This window comes from Ooceraea biroi, chromosome 11 (assembly GCF_003672135.1).
Source record: "Ooceraea biroi isolate clonal line C1 chromosome 11, Obir_v5.4, whole genome shotgun sequence".
In the NCBI taxonomy this organism is placed as follows: domain Eukaryota; kingdom Metazoa; phylum Arthropoda; class Insecta; order Hymenoptera; family Formicidae; genus Ooceraea; species Ooceraea biroi.
Genome location: NC_039516.1, coordinates 12,821,670 through 12,836,503, shown reverse-complemented (window position 1 = coordinate 12,836,503; position 14,834 = coordinate 12,821,670). Strand labels below are relative to the sequence as shown.

General features: G+C 46.9%; 3 protein-coding genes and 1 long non-coding RNA gene across 8 annotated transcripts; 3 read left to right on the top strand and 1 right to left on the bottom strand.

Moving 5' to 3' along the window:
- The first annotated feature begins 189 nt into the window (after positions 1–189).
- LOC105275307 (protein OPI10 homolog) lies at positions 190–1,609 on the top strand. The gene is made up of 3 exons (XM_011332051.3): positions 190–372; positions 571–700; positions 786–1,609. The coding sequence occupies exons 1-3, from the start codon at positions 343–345 to the stop codon at positions 1,211–1,213; spliced, it is 588 nt and encodes a 195-aa protein (XP_011330353.1). The 5' UTR covers positions 190–342; the 3' UTR covers positions 1,214–1,609.
- Positions 1,610–1,659: 50 nt separating this feature from the next.
- LOC105275304 (myotubularin-related protein 3) lies at positions 1,660–10,133 on the top strand. Of its 3 annotated transcripts, none has more exons than XM_011332045.3 (17): positions 1,660–2,895; positions 4,619–4,709; positions 4,787–4,844; positions 5,020–5,336; positions 5,442–5,628; positions 5,718–5,896; positions 5,981–6,182; positions 6,300–6,490; positions 6,609–6,804; positions 6,873–7,058; positions 7,145–7,309; positions 7,410–7,660; positions 7,752–7,991; positions 8,100–8,385; positions 8,588–8,689; positions 8,781–8,965; positions 9,103–10,133. In XM_011332045.3, coding segments are annotated over exons 2-17 (3,081 nt in total). In that variant the 5' UTR covers positions 1,660–2,895; positions 4,619–4,707; the 3' UTR covers positions 9,437–10,133. The 3 variants fall into 3 exon arrangements, with proteins under 3 accessions (XP_011330347.1, XP_011330349.1, XP_011330348.1); XM_011332046.3 differs by lacking the exon at positions 1,660–2,895 and adding an exon at positions 2,929–3,471; XM_011332047.3 differs by lacking the exon at positions 4,619–4,709.
- Positions 10,134–10,168: 35 nt separating this feature from the next.
- Positions 10,169–13,688, bottom strand: LOC105275306 (gustatory receptor for sugar taste 43a). Of its 3 annotated transcripts, none has more exons than XM_011332048.3 (8): positions 13,469–13,688; positions 12,816–13,011; positions 12,301–12,517; positions 11,880–12,222; positions 11,677–11,784; positions 11,206–11,480; positions 10,832–10,993; positions 10,169–10,743 (listed from the first exon to the last, which is right to left on the bottom strand). In XM_011332048.3, exons 1-8 carry the CDS (start codon positions 13,662–13,664, stop codon positions 10,594–10,596), a joined length of 1,647 nt encoding a protein of 548 aa, XP_011330350.1. In that variant the 5' UTR covers positions 13,665–13,688; the 3' UTR covers positions 10,169–10,593. The 3 variants fall into 3 exon arrangements, with proteins under 3 accessions (XP_011330350.1, XP_011330351.1, XP_011330352.1); XM_011332049.3 differs by having other exon boundaries at positions 10,169–10,695; XM_011332050.3 differs by having other exon boundaries at positions 10,610–10,760.
- Positions 12,436–14,561, top strand: LOC113562972. The gene is made up of 2 exons (XR_003407274.1): positions 12,436–12,548; positions 13,532–14,561. It is a non-coding gene; the product is annotated as an uncharacterized LOC113562972 (long non-coding RNA).
- The last annotated feature ends 273 nt before the right edge of the window (positions 14,562–14,834 follow it).

Below are 14,834 nucleotides of genomic sequence, written 5' to 3'. Positions count from 1 at the left end.
CTCTCTTTTATAATATTATTATTCGTTTTCAGAATTGTTACTTTAAAAAATATATAAAATTAATATTATTAATATGTTCGACTCGTTGCTTCATGCTTACTTTTCCATGAATTTTCCACGCGTTTGCAATTGCAATTGCTACCTTTTTTAACACCTGTAGTTACCGTTCTACCTATTCATGTGCTCTATGGATGAGCGACGGTTGCGCATGCTTAAGATTTGTCTCACGATCTGCCTGAACACTGCTCTCAACTTCCATGATCTGGTATTTTTGTAATATACCGTACTTGAGTATATTATGCCGAGGAATACAGATTGGAATGACTTACATGCATCACGAAAATGCTGGGCGTACTCGTGGCCGGACGACTCGTGAGTATCAACTACGTCGCAGTTGCATTGTATAGCGTTCGTTGATTTTTGCAACGGATTATTCCAGTCGTGTTTTCGTCACGTTATTTTAACCTAACCTAAACTTAAAAATATAATGTGTTATTTATTCAATAATTATAAGTGAAACATGTGTATGCAGCGTTACCTGTGCGCATGAATGAAATCTTCTTGTTCCAGCCCCAAACTGACTTCCAACAGGTTGGAGAGAATCAGTTTTTATTCACTGTGCCTGAAGCGGACAACATAAATCATATAGTAGTCTTTTTAACGGGGACCATACCTTTTCCAGATGGCACGGGAGGTTCAGGTAAAGCTAGCTGGCAAGCATTACTCTTACGCATAAATTATTCAGTGATTTCAAATTAAATTTATGCGCACTGTGTACTTGACAGTGTACTTCAGCTGGCCAGACGCAAACGCACCACCCAACTGGCAATTTTTGGGGTACATTTCCAACACCAAGCCATCGGCCATCTTCAAGATATCGAAGAAGAGGAAGAACGAGTTCGAGAACGGCAACGTGGACATATTCGGGGTCGGCAAGATCTCGCACGTCGCGCAAATCGGAGTGTCCGTAGAACCGCTGACGGTGATCGGGCAACAGACGGCCGCGGTGACCGCGACTACGAATAATTCGTTCATGGAGTTCGTGCAGAAGATGATGACCAGTTTCGTGAACTACGTGTCGAGTTTCACGGTGACGCAGACGCAAATGACGCCAAACCCCACGGAGAACTTCGTACCACTGTCCGTGCTGCAAAACTGGTACGAGACGTTCGAGAGGCGGTTGCAGCAGAATCCAAACTTTTGGAAGTCGTAATCACGAGGACGACGTGTAACATAAGACCTGTAATATAACCTTAGAGCTTTTGTCGATATCGGATCAGTCAAAACGTTCATCAAAAATTCAGGTTGATTTTTGCGGCCAATTTTGCTTCATTAAATTCAATAAAAAATTATTCATCGAGCAAGCAATCATCGTTGTCTACGACTAGGCATTATGTAAATTTATGGCTGTCGTCATCGATGATGAATGAAATATTACTTGAATTATAAGTCAGGTTTTTTCACTTTAAATGTACATTTGACGTACATCGTGACGTACAATTGCTTCATATGTCTCGAATGACTTGAAACATCTCACTTAATTTTTTAGTGCTATTGTTAAAGGGAGATTAAAAAGAGTATCGATTTAATAAAGATATTACATGCGTTACAATTTCGCCTCTATTTTTATTTTTACTTTTTTTATCAGAATTTATCGTATTCTAACATTTTATAAATTTTACAAAGTTTTTTCAAATTTAAATTATGAAAACTATCACTGGAAAGTTTCCTCAAAGTTGTCTGAATGTCTATTTCGGACGAGTTGATTGCTTGGAAGATTAATATTTAGAGTTATAAAATACTGAGATACGTAAGTCTCTGTTTTGTGAATCGAAAACTTCACATCAAAGATCAGTTTCAGGATTTTCAAAATTAATCCTCGGAATTCGATTAATTTCTCAATCTTTCATACATTTTCATTCAAGTTACATTACGAGTAGCCAATCCTCGAGCCTCAATAAATCCACCAATCATCGCTCAAGATCGGACTTACCTGTGCATTGAAAATAAGCCCTACATGAAGACCTACACCTTCTGCACTCAATCTCCTTCCTTCTTTTCTCTCGGATCTCTTTTATCCCTTCACATATGAAATATATACAGGTAAATAAAGCTAAAACAAACAGACTCGCTGAAACGCTCGTAAGGCGCTCAAACTTGCAAAAGGAAGGGAAAGAGAACGGACAAGCAGCGGAGAGGTTAGAGGGCAAAAGCAACGGTAATGCGCTTGTCGATTCTCACGGCGCGACGTCGCAGGAACAACTTCCGTGGAAAGCCGCCTTCATGCCGTACGTAGAACGACCTGTCAGTACAACAGCTTTCACGTCGGCGGTGCATGGTCGCGAGGCTTACGGCTCCTAGGATCCGCGAGTGTATCGTAATTCCGGCTACGCATTATTGCGGTAACGAGGATCCCGTTTACGCGCCGCGATTCCGCGCCCGCCCGCCTGGCCGCCGTTGGACCCGTCGGCGAGACAACACGCGCAGGGCACGCGCTCTCGATGAGAACCAGCCGCCGTAATGAGAACTGATCGTCGCCGTCACCGTCGCCGCCACCACCACCATCGAGCTCTCACGGTCGTCGTCGTTCAGCCCACACGCACGTCGCCCGTCCGCGTCCCTACGCCGTCGTCGCGGTGCGACCCGTGAGGACGATGCCCCGCGTCGCGGCGCAGCGTCGATAGTGCGTGGCGTCTCTCCCTCGATCGGCAACGACAAGCACACCGTCTCGAAGCGGTTGTTTGGTTCGTGCATTCCGCGCGAAGGAGTACAGACTGGAAGAAGAGAGATAGAGAAGAGGATAGACAGACAGACAGATAGAGAGAGAGAGAGAAAAAGTCTTGGCGACAGACCGACGTGCGTCGTCCATCGCGTGGGACACCTCGCAGTCTAGAAGTGAGTAAGAAGCGAGTCTACGTGCGCTCGCGCGACACCGCGAGTGCGGTTACGCGCGCTCTCTCCTTCTCTTTCTCCCTCAAGGTAACGAGAGAGAAAAAAGGAGAAAGAGAGAACTAGAGCGAGAGAGCGAGTAATCGCGCGAGTAATTACGCGCCATGCGCGACGCGCGTCTCAAGGTTGACACACGTCGCCGAGCTGGCCCTCGGCCGCCGCATAATAATAAGAGCGAAGAAGGAGAGGCCGGGCTGAGAGACGCGGAACGGAATAGAGCGGAACACGGGATAACTCGCGCGGCGCCAAGCCAAGCCAAGCCGCGTCGTGCCGTGCCGTGCCGTGCCGTGCGCTGCACCGTTCCGCGTCGCCAGCTGCGTTTTGAAACGGGGGAGACGCAATAATGGGTCCGTGTATCCCGCGATCGCGCCGTGTGTGTGTCGCGCGTTTCGCCGCGATAAACGCGCGCCGCTCGGGCGTCGTCGGTGAGGGAGAAGCGCGAGTAGAAGGCCCGCGGAGACGCGAAGGACCGATCTAACCGAAGCGACGAAGGCGTTCCCGGAGCGGTAGCTGGCGTTCCAAGTGAGACTAGCCGCGTGCGGAATGCCTCGGGAACCGAGTGCCGAGAATCGCGCGACCGACGCGAATGAGTGCCGACGTGCGCCGAGTCCCGTTCGTCTCGGCGCCGACATCGAGCCTCGCGACGTTGTCCCTCGAGGTCGTCTCGACCTGCCCGACATCGAAACTCGAATTGCCAAGTGCCGTATCTTCTTCCCCCGTTCCGGTTTCTCTCCGTAATCTGTCGCATCGGTATCCGTCTTCTAAAGCGCGAGATAGCGGCGAAAAGAGAGACGCGGCCGTCGGGCTTGCGCATGCATGCCGCCGAGCGTGGCACGGCGACCGCGAGCCCCGACGGAGTCGGAATTAATTAAATCCTCGGTCGCTGTCCCTTTCTACGTTGCGTTCCCACCTCCGTGCGATCTGGACGGAACGAAAAAGTCGGTCGACCGGAATTGGCGATAATCGACGTCGGTGCCCCGAGCGCGAGAGCCGCTTTCCCTGCGCGCTCGCGGTTTCAGGAGCCGCCTGCACGATGACATTGCGATTAAAGTGTGATGCGTCGCGGCACGAGGATGCCGAGGCGTCCGGCGGATGGTTCGGCAACCGCGCGCGTGTACCGTCCAGGTGGTCGTAGGTGAATCGGCAGCGAGAAGTAAAACGAGGAAAGAGGAAACGGCGTGCCGGAGGAGGAAGATAATTGCGAGGAAAAGCCGTGTACGATAAAGCATGTGCGCTGCACTGACGTATCCGGTTGATTTCTGCATTTAACATGCACATACACGGATATGTGGTTGGACTTTGAGACGAGAAACAAAGGGTGGAGAAGATACCCGGAGCGAATTGCACTTGCCGTTAAACGAAAAGTGACAGTTAATAGCGCCGATAGTGCCGATACTACTACTGAGTTATGATAATTGAACGCCGATAATAGCCGCGATAAGAGTTTATCTGCACGTTTATTCCTAGAGAAGCAGGAGAGCATTGCCTTTGGCATCTTTATGCTTTTGTGTCCCGGACGTGTGCCCAACGCGGTTATTTCAGTCGGCACCTCGCGCTTGACCCTGAAATTTAAATATGAATTAAACGGAGCGCGTCTATTGTAAAAGCGACAATGATTTTAACAGTGTTTTCATATATGCATATATACAACCGCCTTTGTGTTATTTAGGTTCACGTTCCGCAGCGGAGACGAATAAGTGAACGTTATTGGTATCTTTGTTCTTAAAGCGCCGCGCCAAGCCGAGCACACTATTGACAATGTAAACATTAATGCGCCACACGCACGTGTACGTTTGGAATGTACGTGTCATTACAGACAGCTGATGATATGTTGCAGGAGGCAGGACACCTTAATCTCGGAGCATCCGATAGTCACTGATAAAGTTTCCTCCGAGGTAAGTTGCTTCTGCGTGGAATCGCTGATACGACGTACAATAACACAACACACAGAGAGAGATAAGACAACGATCTCGAAGCCGTTGTTCTGCTCCTGCGATCTTGATCTCGATTACTCGAGATAGGCACGCGCATGTGACCGAATGTCAAGGACGCAAATTTTCTATGTTGAAGAGCGAAGAGATGGAGAGTTCCGACGAGCCGACCAGCCTGCAGTCCATATGTCACCTCCACGCCTCGGAGCTGTTCCCCAAGCACACGCACTTCGAGTGCGAGGACGAGACGCTGACGATCCCGTTCACGCCGCTGAGCGGGGAATCGGTCGTCGCGCTGGGACGGACGACGGAGGGTGTCCTGGCGCTCTCGAATTACAGGCTCTACCTGCAGCTGAGCCAGACCTGTTACAACATACCTCTCGGTCTCATCGAGCAACTGGAGGTCAAGGAGATTTTCTACTTGCACATTGGATGCAAAGACGCACGTTCTTTAAGGTACGTTTCTCGTTCACCCAATTATCAGATAGCAGATCGGATTCGTCGTTTGTGCGTAAACGCTTCAATGGAGAAAAAAAACATGGAAATTCTGATATATTTCAGTTGCGCATTTACCACTAACGAGCACTGTTTGGAGTGGTTCAAACGATTACACAAAGTGACCTACCCGCGTAAGAGCATAGAGGATATATTTGCATTCGCGTACTATGCCTGGTCCGTAGAAGAGGGCAAGGACTATCCTAGGCTCGGAAAAGATAATAGTTCTTATATTACTACATTTAATTCAGAGGTGAGTGCATCACTCAAGCTCTCGACAGTCATACTGAATTTAATATCTGTGTATCATGATCCGACGTCACGAACGAAATTGTGCGACAGGTTGAGCGATTAAAGTTCAATTTACACGGCACGTGGCGCATAAGCCAGATAAACAAGGACTACCGGATGTGTCCATCCTACCCGCCGCAGCTCCTAGTTCCTGCTTGCATTTCCGACAAGATCCTCGAGTTCGTTGCCAAATTTAGAAGCTCTAGGCGAATTCCAGCTATCGTTTGGAGGTACGTACGGCTTCTTCGCCTCTTCGTGCACGTACGATGTGATTGACTTACATTTATCTTATCATCGCGATATCTTGTTTTAAGACACGTCAATAACGGCGCCGTGATAGCTCGCAGCAGCCAGCCGGAAGTCGGCTGGCTCGGTTGGAGAAGTTCAGAGGATGAGGACCTCCTGAAGGCTCTCGCAGACGCGTGCAGTTATGATAAGGGCGAATCTACGATGGTAGATTCGCCCATTACGTATTCCGACGCTGGTGATGACGCTATCACACCGAGCGCTGCCAAGGTGAGCGCACTTATCGATTAACGAAAAATTAATTATATTTAAAAAGTAAGATTGAACTGTAATTCGCATGCTAACTTCACGTTTACACTCTACGGTAAACATATTTTCACTCTGTAGAAAGTTTTAATCGTCGATGCCAGATCGTATACAACGGCCGTGGCGAATCGGGCGCGCGGCGGCGGCTGCGAATGTCCCGAGTATTACCCGAGTTGCGATATACAGTTTATGAATCTGCCAAACATTCACTCGATACGAAAGAGCTTTCACGCGGTCAGGCAGCTTTGCGCGTCGGAGGCTGATCAACCGAAGTGAGTACTCAGATTATTAGAGATGAAATTTACATTTGAAACTGATTCCAATCTTTTTACCCGAATTTTTAATTATTATTGTCATTCGAAATATTTATTATTCCAATTTCTTTTGCAGTTGGCTAAGTTTGCTGGAGGGGACGCGATGGCTGCAGCACATGTCGGGTCTGTTGCGAGCAGCGGTCACCGTGGCATCCGCGATCGAGAGGGACGGTCGACCAGTATTGGTGCACTGCAGTGACGGCTGGGATCGAACGCCTCAGATTGTCGCGTTGGCACAGATACTACTTGATCCGTACTACCGCACTATGGAGGTATGCTTTTGAGAGGAAGGAGGAGGGGAGGTTCTCGTATGCTTATCGCTCTCTATCCTGGTGCCTAGGGATTCCAAGTTTTGGTCGAGAGAGAATGGTTAGACTTCGGACACAAGTTTGCGGACCGGTGTGGCCAGACGATCGGCTGCGACGATCCAAACGAGCGCTGCCCGGTATTCCTCCAGTGGCTCGACTGCGTCCATCAGCTTATCCTGCAGTTTCAATGTAGTTTCCAAATGTCGCCAGCGTACCTCGTAAGTGTACTATATGTCAATATATTAATATTAATTAGGTCATAAATTATTCGCCTTCCTGTGGCTCATGTAATCGCGCGTCTCAGGTAAAACTGGCCCAGCATACGTACTCACAGCTGTTCGGTACATTCTTGTGCAACACCAGGCAGGAGAGGCTACAACTGAGAATACGCGAGCGCACGTATTCCGTCTGGCGTTTCCTCAATTCGGCCGCCTTTGTAAATCATCTGTACTCGCCGTTGAAGAATCAAGTACGTCTCCAAATCGTCCATTTAACATAGATTTACATTTGTAGTCGAAGCGTATGGTCCAAGTTACTCCGATTTTATCACCTTTGCTATTTATTTCAAGGTATTATGGCCAAGTTGCAATGTACGCGATCTTGTCTTGTGGTCCGAAGTGTATCTAGGCTCGATGGAGTCGTCGCTCGGCATGAGGGACGACAAGCAACGAGTCGCGATGATCGACATCGAGGGCGGCGAGAGCGAGGAGCCGCAGGGACAGATGACGAAAACGAGGTCGTACGGCGATCTCATGCACGCTCCTGACCACGCGGCTTACCTGCACCGAAGACGCAGCGATCCGAGTATCTCCATAGAAAAGTACACGATCGGTCCACGCATGGCAAATCTATCAACTGACTGAACGAGCTCGTGAACGTGAATCTTACACGCACCTTCTCTGTCTCTGCAGAAAATTTGACAGCCTGGCGCTCGAGAACGACGCGGATCAAAAGAGCGCGAGGAACGTGGACGACAACAAGAACGAGGCCGCGAGTGAGAGCCTGTCGGAGACGGAAACCAGGCCGAAACGATGCGCTGCGAATCAGACGTCGAGCGACTCGCCGGCTAATCCGTCGGTGGACAGTTCTACCGACACCCTGATACCCAACAACGACTCCGTGGTGCCCGCGGTGAACGGGGAGAAGGAAGTGTGAGCGCATTTCTCTTTTATGTTATGTCTTTGCGGCAGTCTGTGCACATTGATGGATCCGTCATCATCGTGCGATCCATTTGTGAGAACTTGGCATGAAATTCGCAGACCGCAGACGAACCCGTCGCGCGACATCGTATCGCCGTGGATCGAAACCGGCACCACCGGCCGGGCCGTTTGCTCATCGTGTAATCGCAACCACAACGAGGGTAGTGACGTGAGTGATACTAGCGCCCCATTGATATCAAGAACTCCCAGTAGCATATGTCCGGCTTCTCCAACCCATCAGGACGTTATGCTAGATAATCCTGACTGGCTGGACGATGTTGACGGTCTTCCTGTCATATGTTGTGACGTCCAAATGCGAGTACAGCAAATTATCGTAGAGCATAAGGTACTTGAACGCCAATTACTAATCTTTTATCTCGTGCCCCCCCCGGCATTCCCCGAAAGTGTCTTCGACGATGCATTAAAGTGGAAGGCGGACATTGTTCGGCTCTCTGATATTCTCTCTAACGATTCTCGCCATAATTGCGCATAAGTACAATTCGCCATTTAATTTCTATTAATAATTACTAAAGCGATCGTTCTTCCAGCTCAAGGAGGAAGCCCTGAGAAAGGAGCTGCACACGACAAGGCTGGCACTAATAAAACAAGTTTGCAATCACAATGCGGATACTGATCGTATCGACGACATTGTGAGTACCTCGGTGATAGCCTAACTCCGCGTTCTCATACCAAGTGTGCGAGCAATGTAACATGGTAAAAAATTCACCCGGTGACTCGCAGGGCTCGCTACCGGACTCGGTGGGAAGTGCCGGCGAGCACGGGGAGTCGCTGCCGTCGGACATGTCCTGGGAGGCTGTGGAAGAGCTGGGTCCCGCGCCCACCCTCTGGGTGCCCGATCACGCGGTGACTCGGTGCATGGGATGCAACACGGAGTTCTGGCTCGGTAGACGTAAGCATCACTGCAGGTATGCATTTCGCGCGGCGGAAGACGCGGTAGACGCTAAATTCTTCGCTGCTAACGGTAGGAAGTGAGCGGAGAGAATGATGAACGATGAGGGAGAACGATGTGTGTGTGTCTCACGCGTGATCTCGCGCGTTCCAGATGCTGCGGCAAGATTTTCTGCGCCGACTGCTCCGAGAACTCCACCCCCCTGCCTAGCGAACAGCTCTACAATCCCGTGAGGGTGTGCAGCGACTGCTACGCGCGGCTGCATCATCATCACACGAACACCTGTCAGTGCAGCAACGCTCGTCATCAGAACGCCAAAGTGGAGAGCGAGACGACGAATCCCACGGAGATGGCCGTGGTGCCGGTGACGTGCCAGAGGCCGAAGAAGCTGCCGCCCACCACGACGAAGGACACATGCTGCGACAACCTGCTGCAAGCGGTTCATCAGAAGGCGCAGCCGTCTGTCGCGGCGGCCACGGCCAACTGAGGGAACGAGTCCGCCGAAGGGAACGAAGGAAAGCAGCAGCCCGGCCGGGAATGGCGACGGATCCGCCGATCGATCAATTGCCGATCAATGTCGGCCGGCACCGCGGCGGCACGCGTCTGCCGTCGCCGTCGGATTTATACATAATTTGTAACGGATACACACACACACACACACCCCCACACACCCATACACACACACACCATACACGGCATGCGGACTAACGCGTTTTAGGCTCTCCTGTGAGCGAGCTAATATATTTATTGCTAGATTAATAATTTGTACGAACAAGTGTATAGAGCGGGCACGGTGAAAAAAAGCGGTACGTGAACGGAGAGTCAGTATACGAGGTTGTTGTATATAATTTTAGGAGTAACTCGAGCTAAACAAAAATTCCCGGCTTCTGAAAAACGTAGAGGGAGGAGATGCTTCGAGTTCGATTCGTTTCTAGGTACCTCCGCGCTTAGCACAACAGGGCAGGGTGGTAAGAGCGGTGAGGCAAGTTTCGGACAGGCTGTGATCGACGTCTAATCTTTCTAGACGACTACACTACGAAGCAAAGCGCTAATTAATTGTCAATTGATGATCACGAGATGACGATGGCGATCGATTTGAAAGAAACGAACGAGAGGGCCGTGTTTCTTATATCTCCGCCGATGTACGAGAGAAATTGGGATATTAAATGTCATTATCGCATCGCAGGCGTCTAGTCTGGTATCGATATCGGATTGATGATCCAGGACCCCCCCCCCCCCCATATTTTACCCCACTCTGATCCTTTCTTATTATCACACACACGCATTAGACATATCCGTAAAGAAAAGATGTTCACAATTGTATTAGCTTCTTCTTGTAAATGTTATTTACTTAGTTAAGGAATTGGTTCTCGCACCGAACGTGTTACAATATTTGTGTGTTCTCTATTTGATTTTATTCGTTTCTATCGTTTTTAGCCCTCTGATATGTCGCGAATCAGCATCTTTGTACATTGGAGGGTTGGACATTCGTCTCGACTCGAATCTTTCGATCATGGATATTTTACAAATAAATCGGAGACGTGTATTAACTTTTAAAAAGTTTTATTATAGGAGAGAGAGAGAGAGGTCGAAAATATCAACAGAAAAGAAGAAAATCTATGAAAAAGCACAGGTTTTTCTTTTCTAATTTAAGCCTAATTTTCCTGTTGTGAGTGACGCGTTTCTCAGTATCTGCGTGGCGTTCTTCAGGATATTATTAAAGTTACCTTTCGTGTCGTCGTCTCTCTGAAATTGTAAGAGTATCACGAGATACGTCGTGACGGCGCCAGCGATCTAAAAATTCGTGTTATCTTTTTTTCGTTAATTCATTCGTTTCTCTCGGAAATCAGGAAATTGGGAAGCCGCGAGGTTTCTCCCTTACCGAAGTCACGAGGGTTCGATCCAGGGTGAAGAGTCCGCACGCTGAGAACTCCAACGGCTGGTGCAAGAGTTGAAACGAAAAAATTTCCAACTGTTTCCTATCTTCCTCCTTGTCGTAATTTGCAGACAGCAACTGGCTGACTAAAACCGCCGTCTTCTTTGCCTTAATATAGTAACGTGATGTACAGTATTTAAAACTTTCTGCTTTTTCCAAAAATAATGCGTTTAAATTATTGGACTCTTATAACAATTCGATAATTTTTTAAATAATTTTTAATAATTTCTTTTGGAATTTCCGTCACGTTTTCTTAGCTCATAAATCGTAAATGATAATTGTCGATAGTTCATTTATTTATCTAAATTAGTTTCCGTTACCTGGGCCGTAGCAGAATACGTGGGCTGCACGATCATTAGCAACCGCCAAACGTGAAAGATGCACCACAGACCTTGTACCGCAAGGAACAGCGGCTCACGCCTTCCATCGGCTTCCATTATCAGAAAATACGGCGTAATGATCAGATGTATCAGGCAGGTGATGGTAATTACGAGGGTAACGACGCCGTAAGCGGTATTTATGAGCGCTACCGCATCGCACAGCAGCGCGTGCACCGTCACCAATTGGGATATATTGTCCGTGAAGCTTTTGCCATCTGGAGAAGAGGATTGATAGTAACTTTAATCACAATCAACCATTCATTACATTAAAATAGCGTATAATTATTGGATTTTTTAAAACTGTTTTCATGTGCCTTCAGCGAACTTTTCGAACGCATTTTTATCAGATGCTCTGCAAGTATGATGAGCGAGTGCAAGAAATGAAAGATATATACCAATCATGAATCATACCATTCGCAGCGGAGGAGTCCAAGACCTTCGACTTCCGGATTCGAGCATTTCCCAATTCTGTGTGTCGGATGTATGCAACGAGCTGCCCCTGATCTCGAAGATAGTTAGCTGAAGAATCATTTTAACATCATCAATGATTTGTGAATTTTAGGATTCAAAAGAACAGTTGATGATTGTCATTATTATCGTGAGCCCGCACCTACCTAATCCAAGATCCTTCCTGAACTGATCCGTGATCCTGCCGCTCTTCAGGATGTTCTCGAGGCTCGTGTTGAGCCTGAGGAATCTCTGGCTGACATTGTACACGGCGATGGCGTACTGGACTTCCATCATCATGATGACTATGTACATAAAATACAGCGGCAGGTAATTAATCGGGCCTTTATCGTTCAGATTCTTGCTCAGCCTCACTTCGTAATGCCACGTGTAAATGTCCAGGGAGGAGATGGTGATGGAGTAGAAGACGCTACTCAGCGTCAAAAGAATCGTGTGCCTACGAGTCTTCCTCCAGTCTTCCAGTGAGGTGATTCCCAGCTTCTCATCGCACTTCCAGATTCGATTGAAGTAAATACGAATTTTTAATTCATTGCAAAATTACAATGCAGTTGGTAAATGATGACTTACCTCGACCAGCTTCTCGATAATAGTTTGCACTTGCTTCCAGCGCAGGATTGAGCCGACGATGGCAGCGGCGGTGAGGCTCATCACACCCGCCACATCACTGCTGGTGACGATCACCGTGTTCTGCGACTTTAATCTGGTGCTGTGCTCCCATCCGTCCCTCAGATCGTGCCAGAAGCCCCAGATCCCGGCGATAATCAGACACATCAACAGGAATAGGCTGCACATTGTATAAATTGGCTCGCAGACTTGTAAGAATTATTTTTACCTATTTTTTTTCCAACATTATATACATTTTTCATCTAATATTTGATTTCTGAGTATTCGAAGAGAAATGTTTAGTTTTCTTTCATTTGAAATTTGAAAAAAATATATTAATGTAGTAATGATATTATTTTGCTAGAATTTGCTCAAATTCGAAAATATGTAAAATTACAAACAAAATATCTCTGAAAAAGATTAATTCCACTTGATCCCTATCATAAATGAAGAAAAATTTTATTATTATTCATCGTCACCTGTAAACGCTGTCGATACCACTCAATCGACCTTGATATCTGCCACATGCCAGTTTGACAAATCTCGTTGGAAATACACCGGACAGTTTGCTGAGGTGATAGATCGGGAACACCGCTTGGTATAGATCGCTGTTTACCGACTTGTTACTCGCACCATCGTAATTCATGTCATATTCGTCTACCTTTGAGGACTTGTCTACACATATTTAGATTACGCGTTATTCCGTTATCGATTGGAATCGCTCTACGCCGAGTACGGCAAACGGCCAAGAGCGAATTCAGAATATTATAACGAGTTTTTTTACGCAGCATAATTGTCAAAATTCTGCAAATCATGACACTAAGTTTCATTTCTGCTAATTTCCAATTGCACTTATTTGATTATACTCTTGATAATAATCATTTTAATCTTTATATTTATTATTTATTTTACAAAATCTGAGATTATTTAATTTATTTATTATTTCAAGGTAAAAGTGTGTTTTTTAATATATATATTTCTGAATATATCTTCTTTATGTTATTTCTCTCAAGTTAAAAAAGAAATCACTTAAACTTAAACCAGAAATTAAATTTGCAAAAAGAAAATATCAAAGCAGGAGTCTGCTTAAAGATTAAAATTATTACAATAAGCTAAGTAAGCCTTATCTTACTGTTTGCCCTGTTAGTCGCTTGCTGCTTGTCGAAATTATTCCATCGCATGTGCATTTTTCTAGGCTTCGGGGCGGTTTCGTCGAGGATGTTTGCAGGCGCTCTCGCAAGATAATTCGTGAACTGCATTAGACTCCTGTATGACATCACACAACAGAGAAATTTACAACTTCCTGAATCTTCACAACGTTCCAGCATTAAAACGGAACATAAGATGACGCGGAAAAGTGAGAACAGGAAGAAGAAGAGTGATTCCCGTTCGAAGATACAAATCCCACTTGTTCATACTTGGCGAGGAGCAATCACGAGGGAATCCGTTGTGGAAGTGTCACTTCTTCATTTCTTCGCGCACGAAACGGACCTCGCGAGCATCATCACTGATTGCATCGTCGAGATTGCACCGTCACGAATTCACATCGCACGTCGGGACGGATCGAAGAGCGCTAGCGGACTGCGGACTGCGGTCGCGGCGCGGATGCGTGTGCAATTTTTTTCTGTACGCTCGCACCTGTCCATTCATACTCGTCAGATCGACGATGGATAATTGTTGTTGACGATCGGACGCTCTCGGCGTGATGCTTATCCCTTGAAAACACACACTTGCTCGCCTGAACGATGCAATGGACTTCCTCAGCGTCGCGCGTACGAGGGGACGCTCTTCCTCGGGATGGCTTGAGAGGGAAAGTCGGTCTCGGGCAGATCCTGGTTTCGTCCGTGCAAAGTCCTCATCAAAGACAGAAGGAGGAAACTCTTCGACACGTGGAATCCTGGAAGCTCTCCCTCATGTTGTGCGACGAAATCAATAGCAATTTCCGTAGTTATGCTACCTCCAGTGTGCAACGCATTATTAGGCATGTATTAGACGAGAATGGCAATTGAGAGCTCTTGATGATGACTGTTATTGTCAATTTAATGTTCACGCAAACGATATATCATACATCATGTGACGGACGTACTCAGAAAAGTTTTTGAAACTTTCTTTCAGAAAGTTTTAGCTAGAGGAAAATTAAGTTTTTTAAATATGCTTCTAACATTGTCATTTGTGGTCCTCTTTATACTTTTTGATTCTCCTAATATAATAGAAATACAATTTTTTATTTTCTCCCACTTTAACGTCGCACCTATCCAATGATAGTTTGAAGAATACTTGTCGAAATTAAAGTCGAAGTTCCGATGTCGTGTTAGCACAAGAAGAGTTATTCGTGGAAAGGAGACCCTTGTGCAAACATGATCGTAATTTCGATCATTCTTATACTTTCCTCACTCCAGATCGAGCACTGTGATAAATGTCCACAATTATGCAGAGGTGTTAGATATGAAAGAGTTTTTTTCTCTTCAGCACCAAGTAAATAACGATCTGGCATGAGT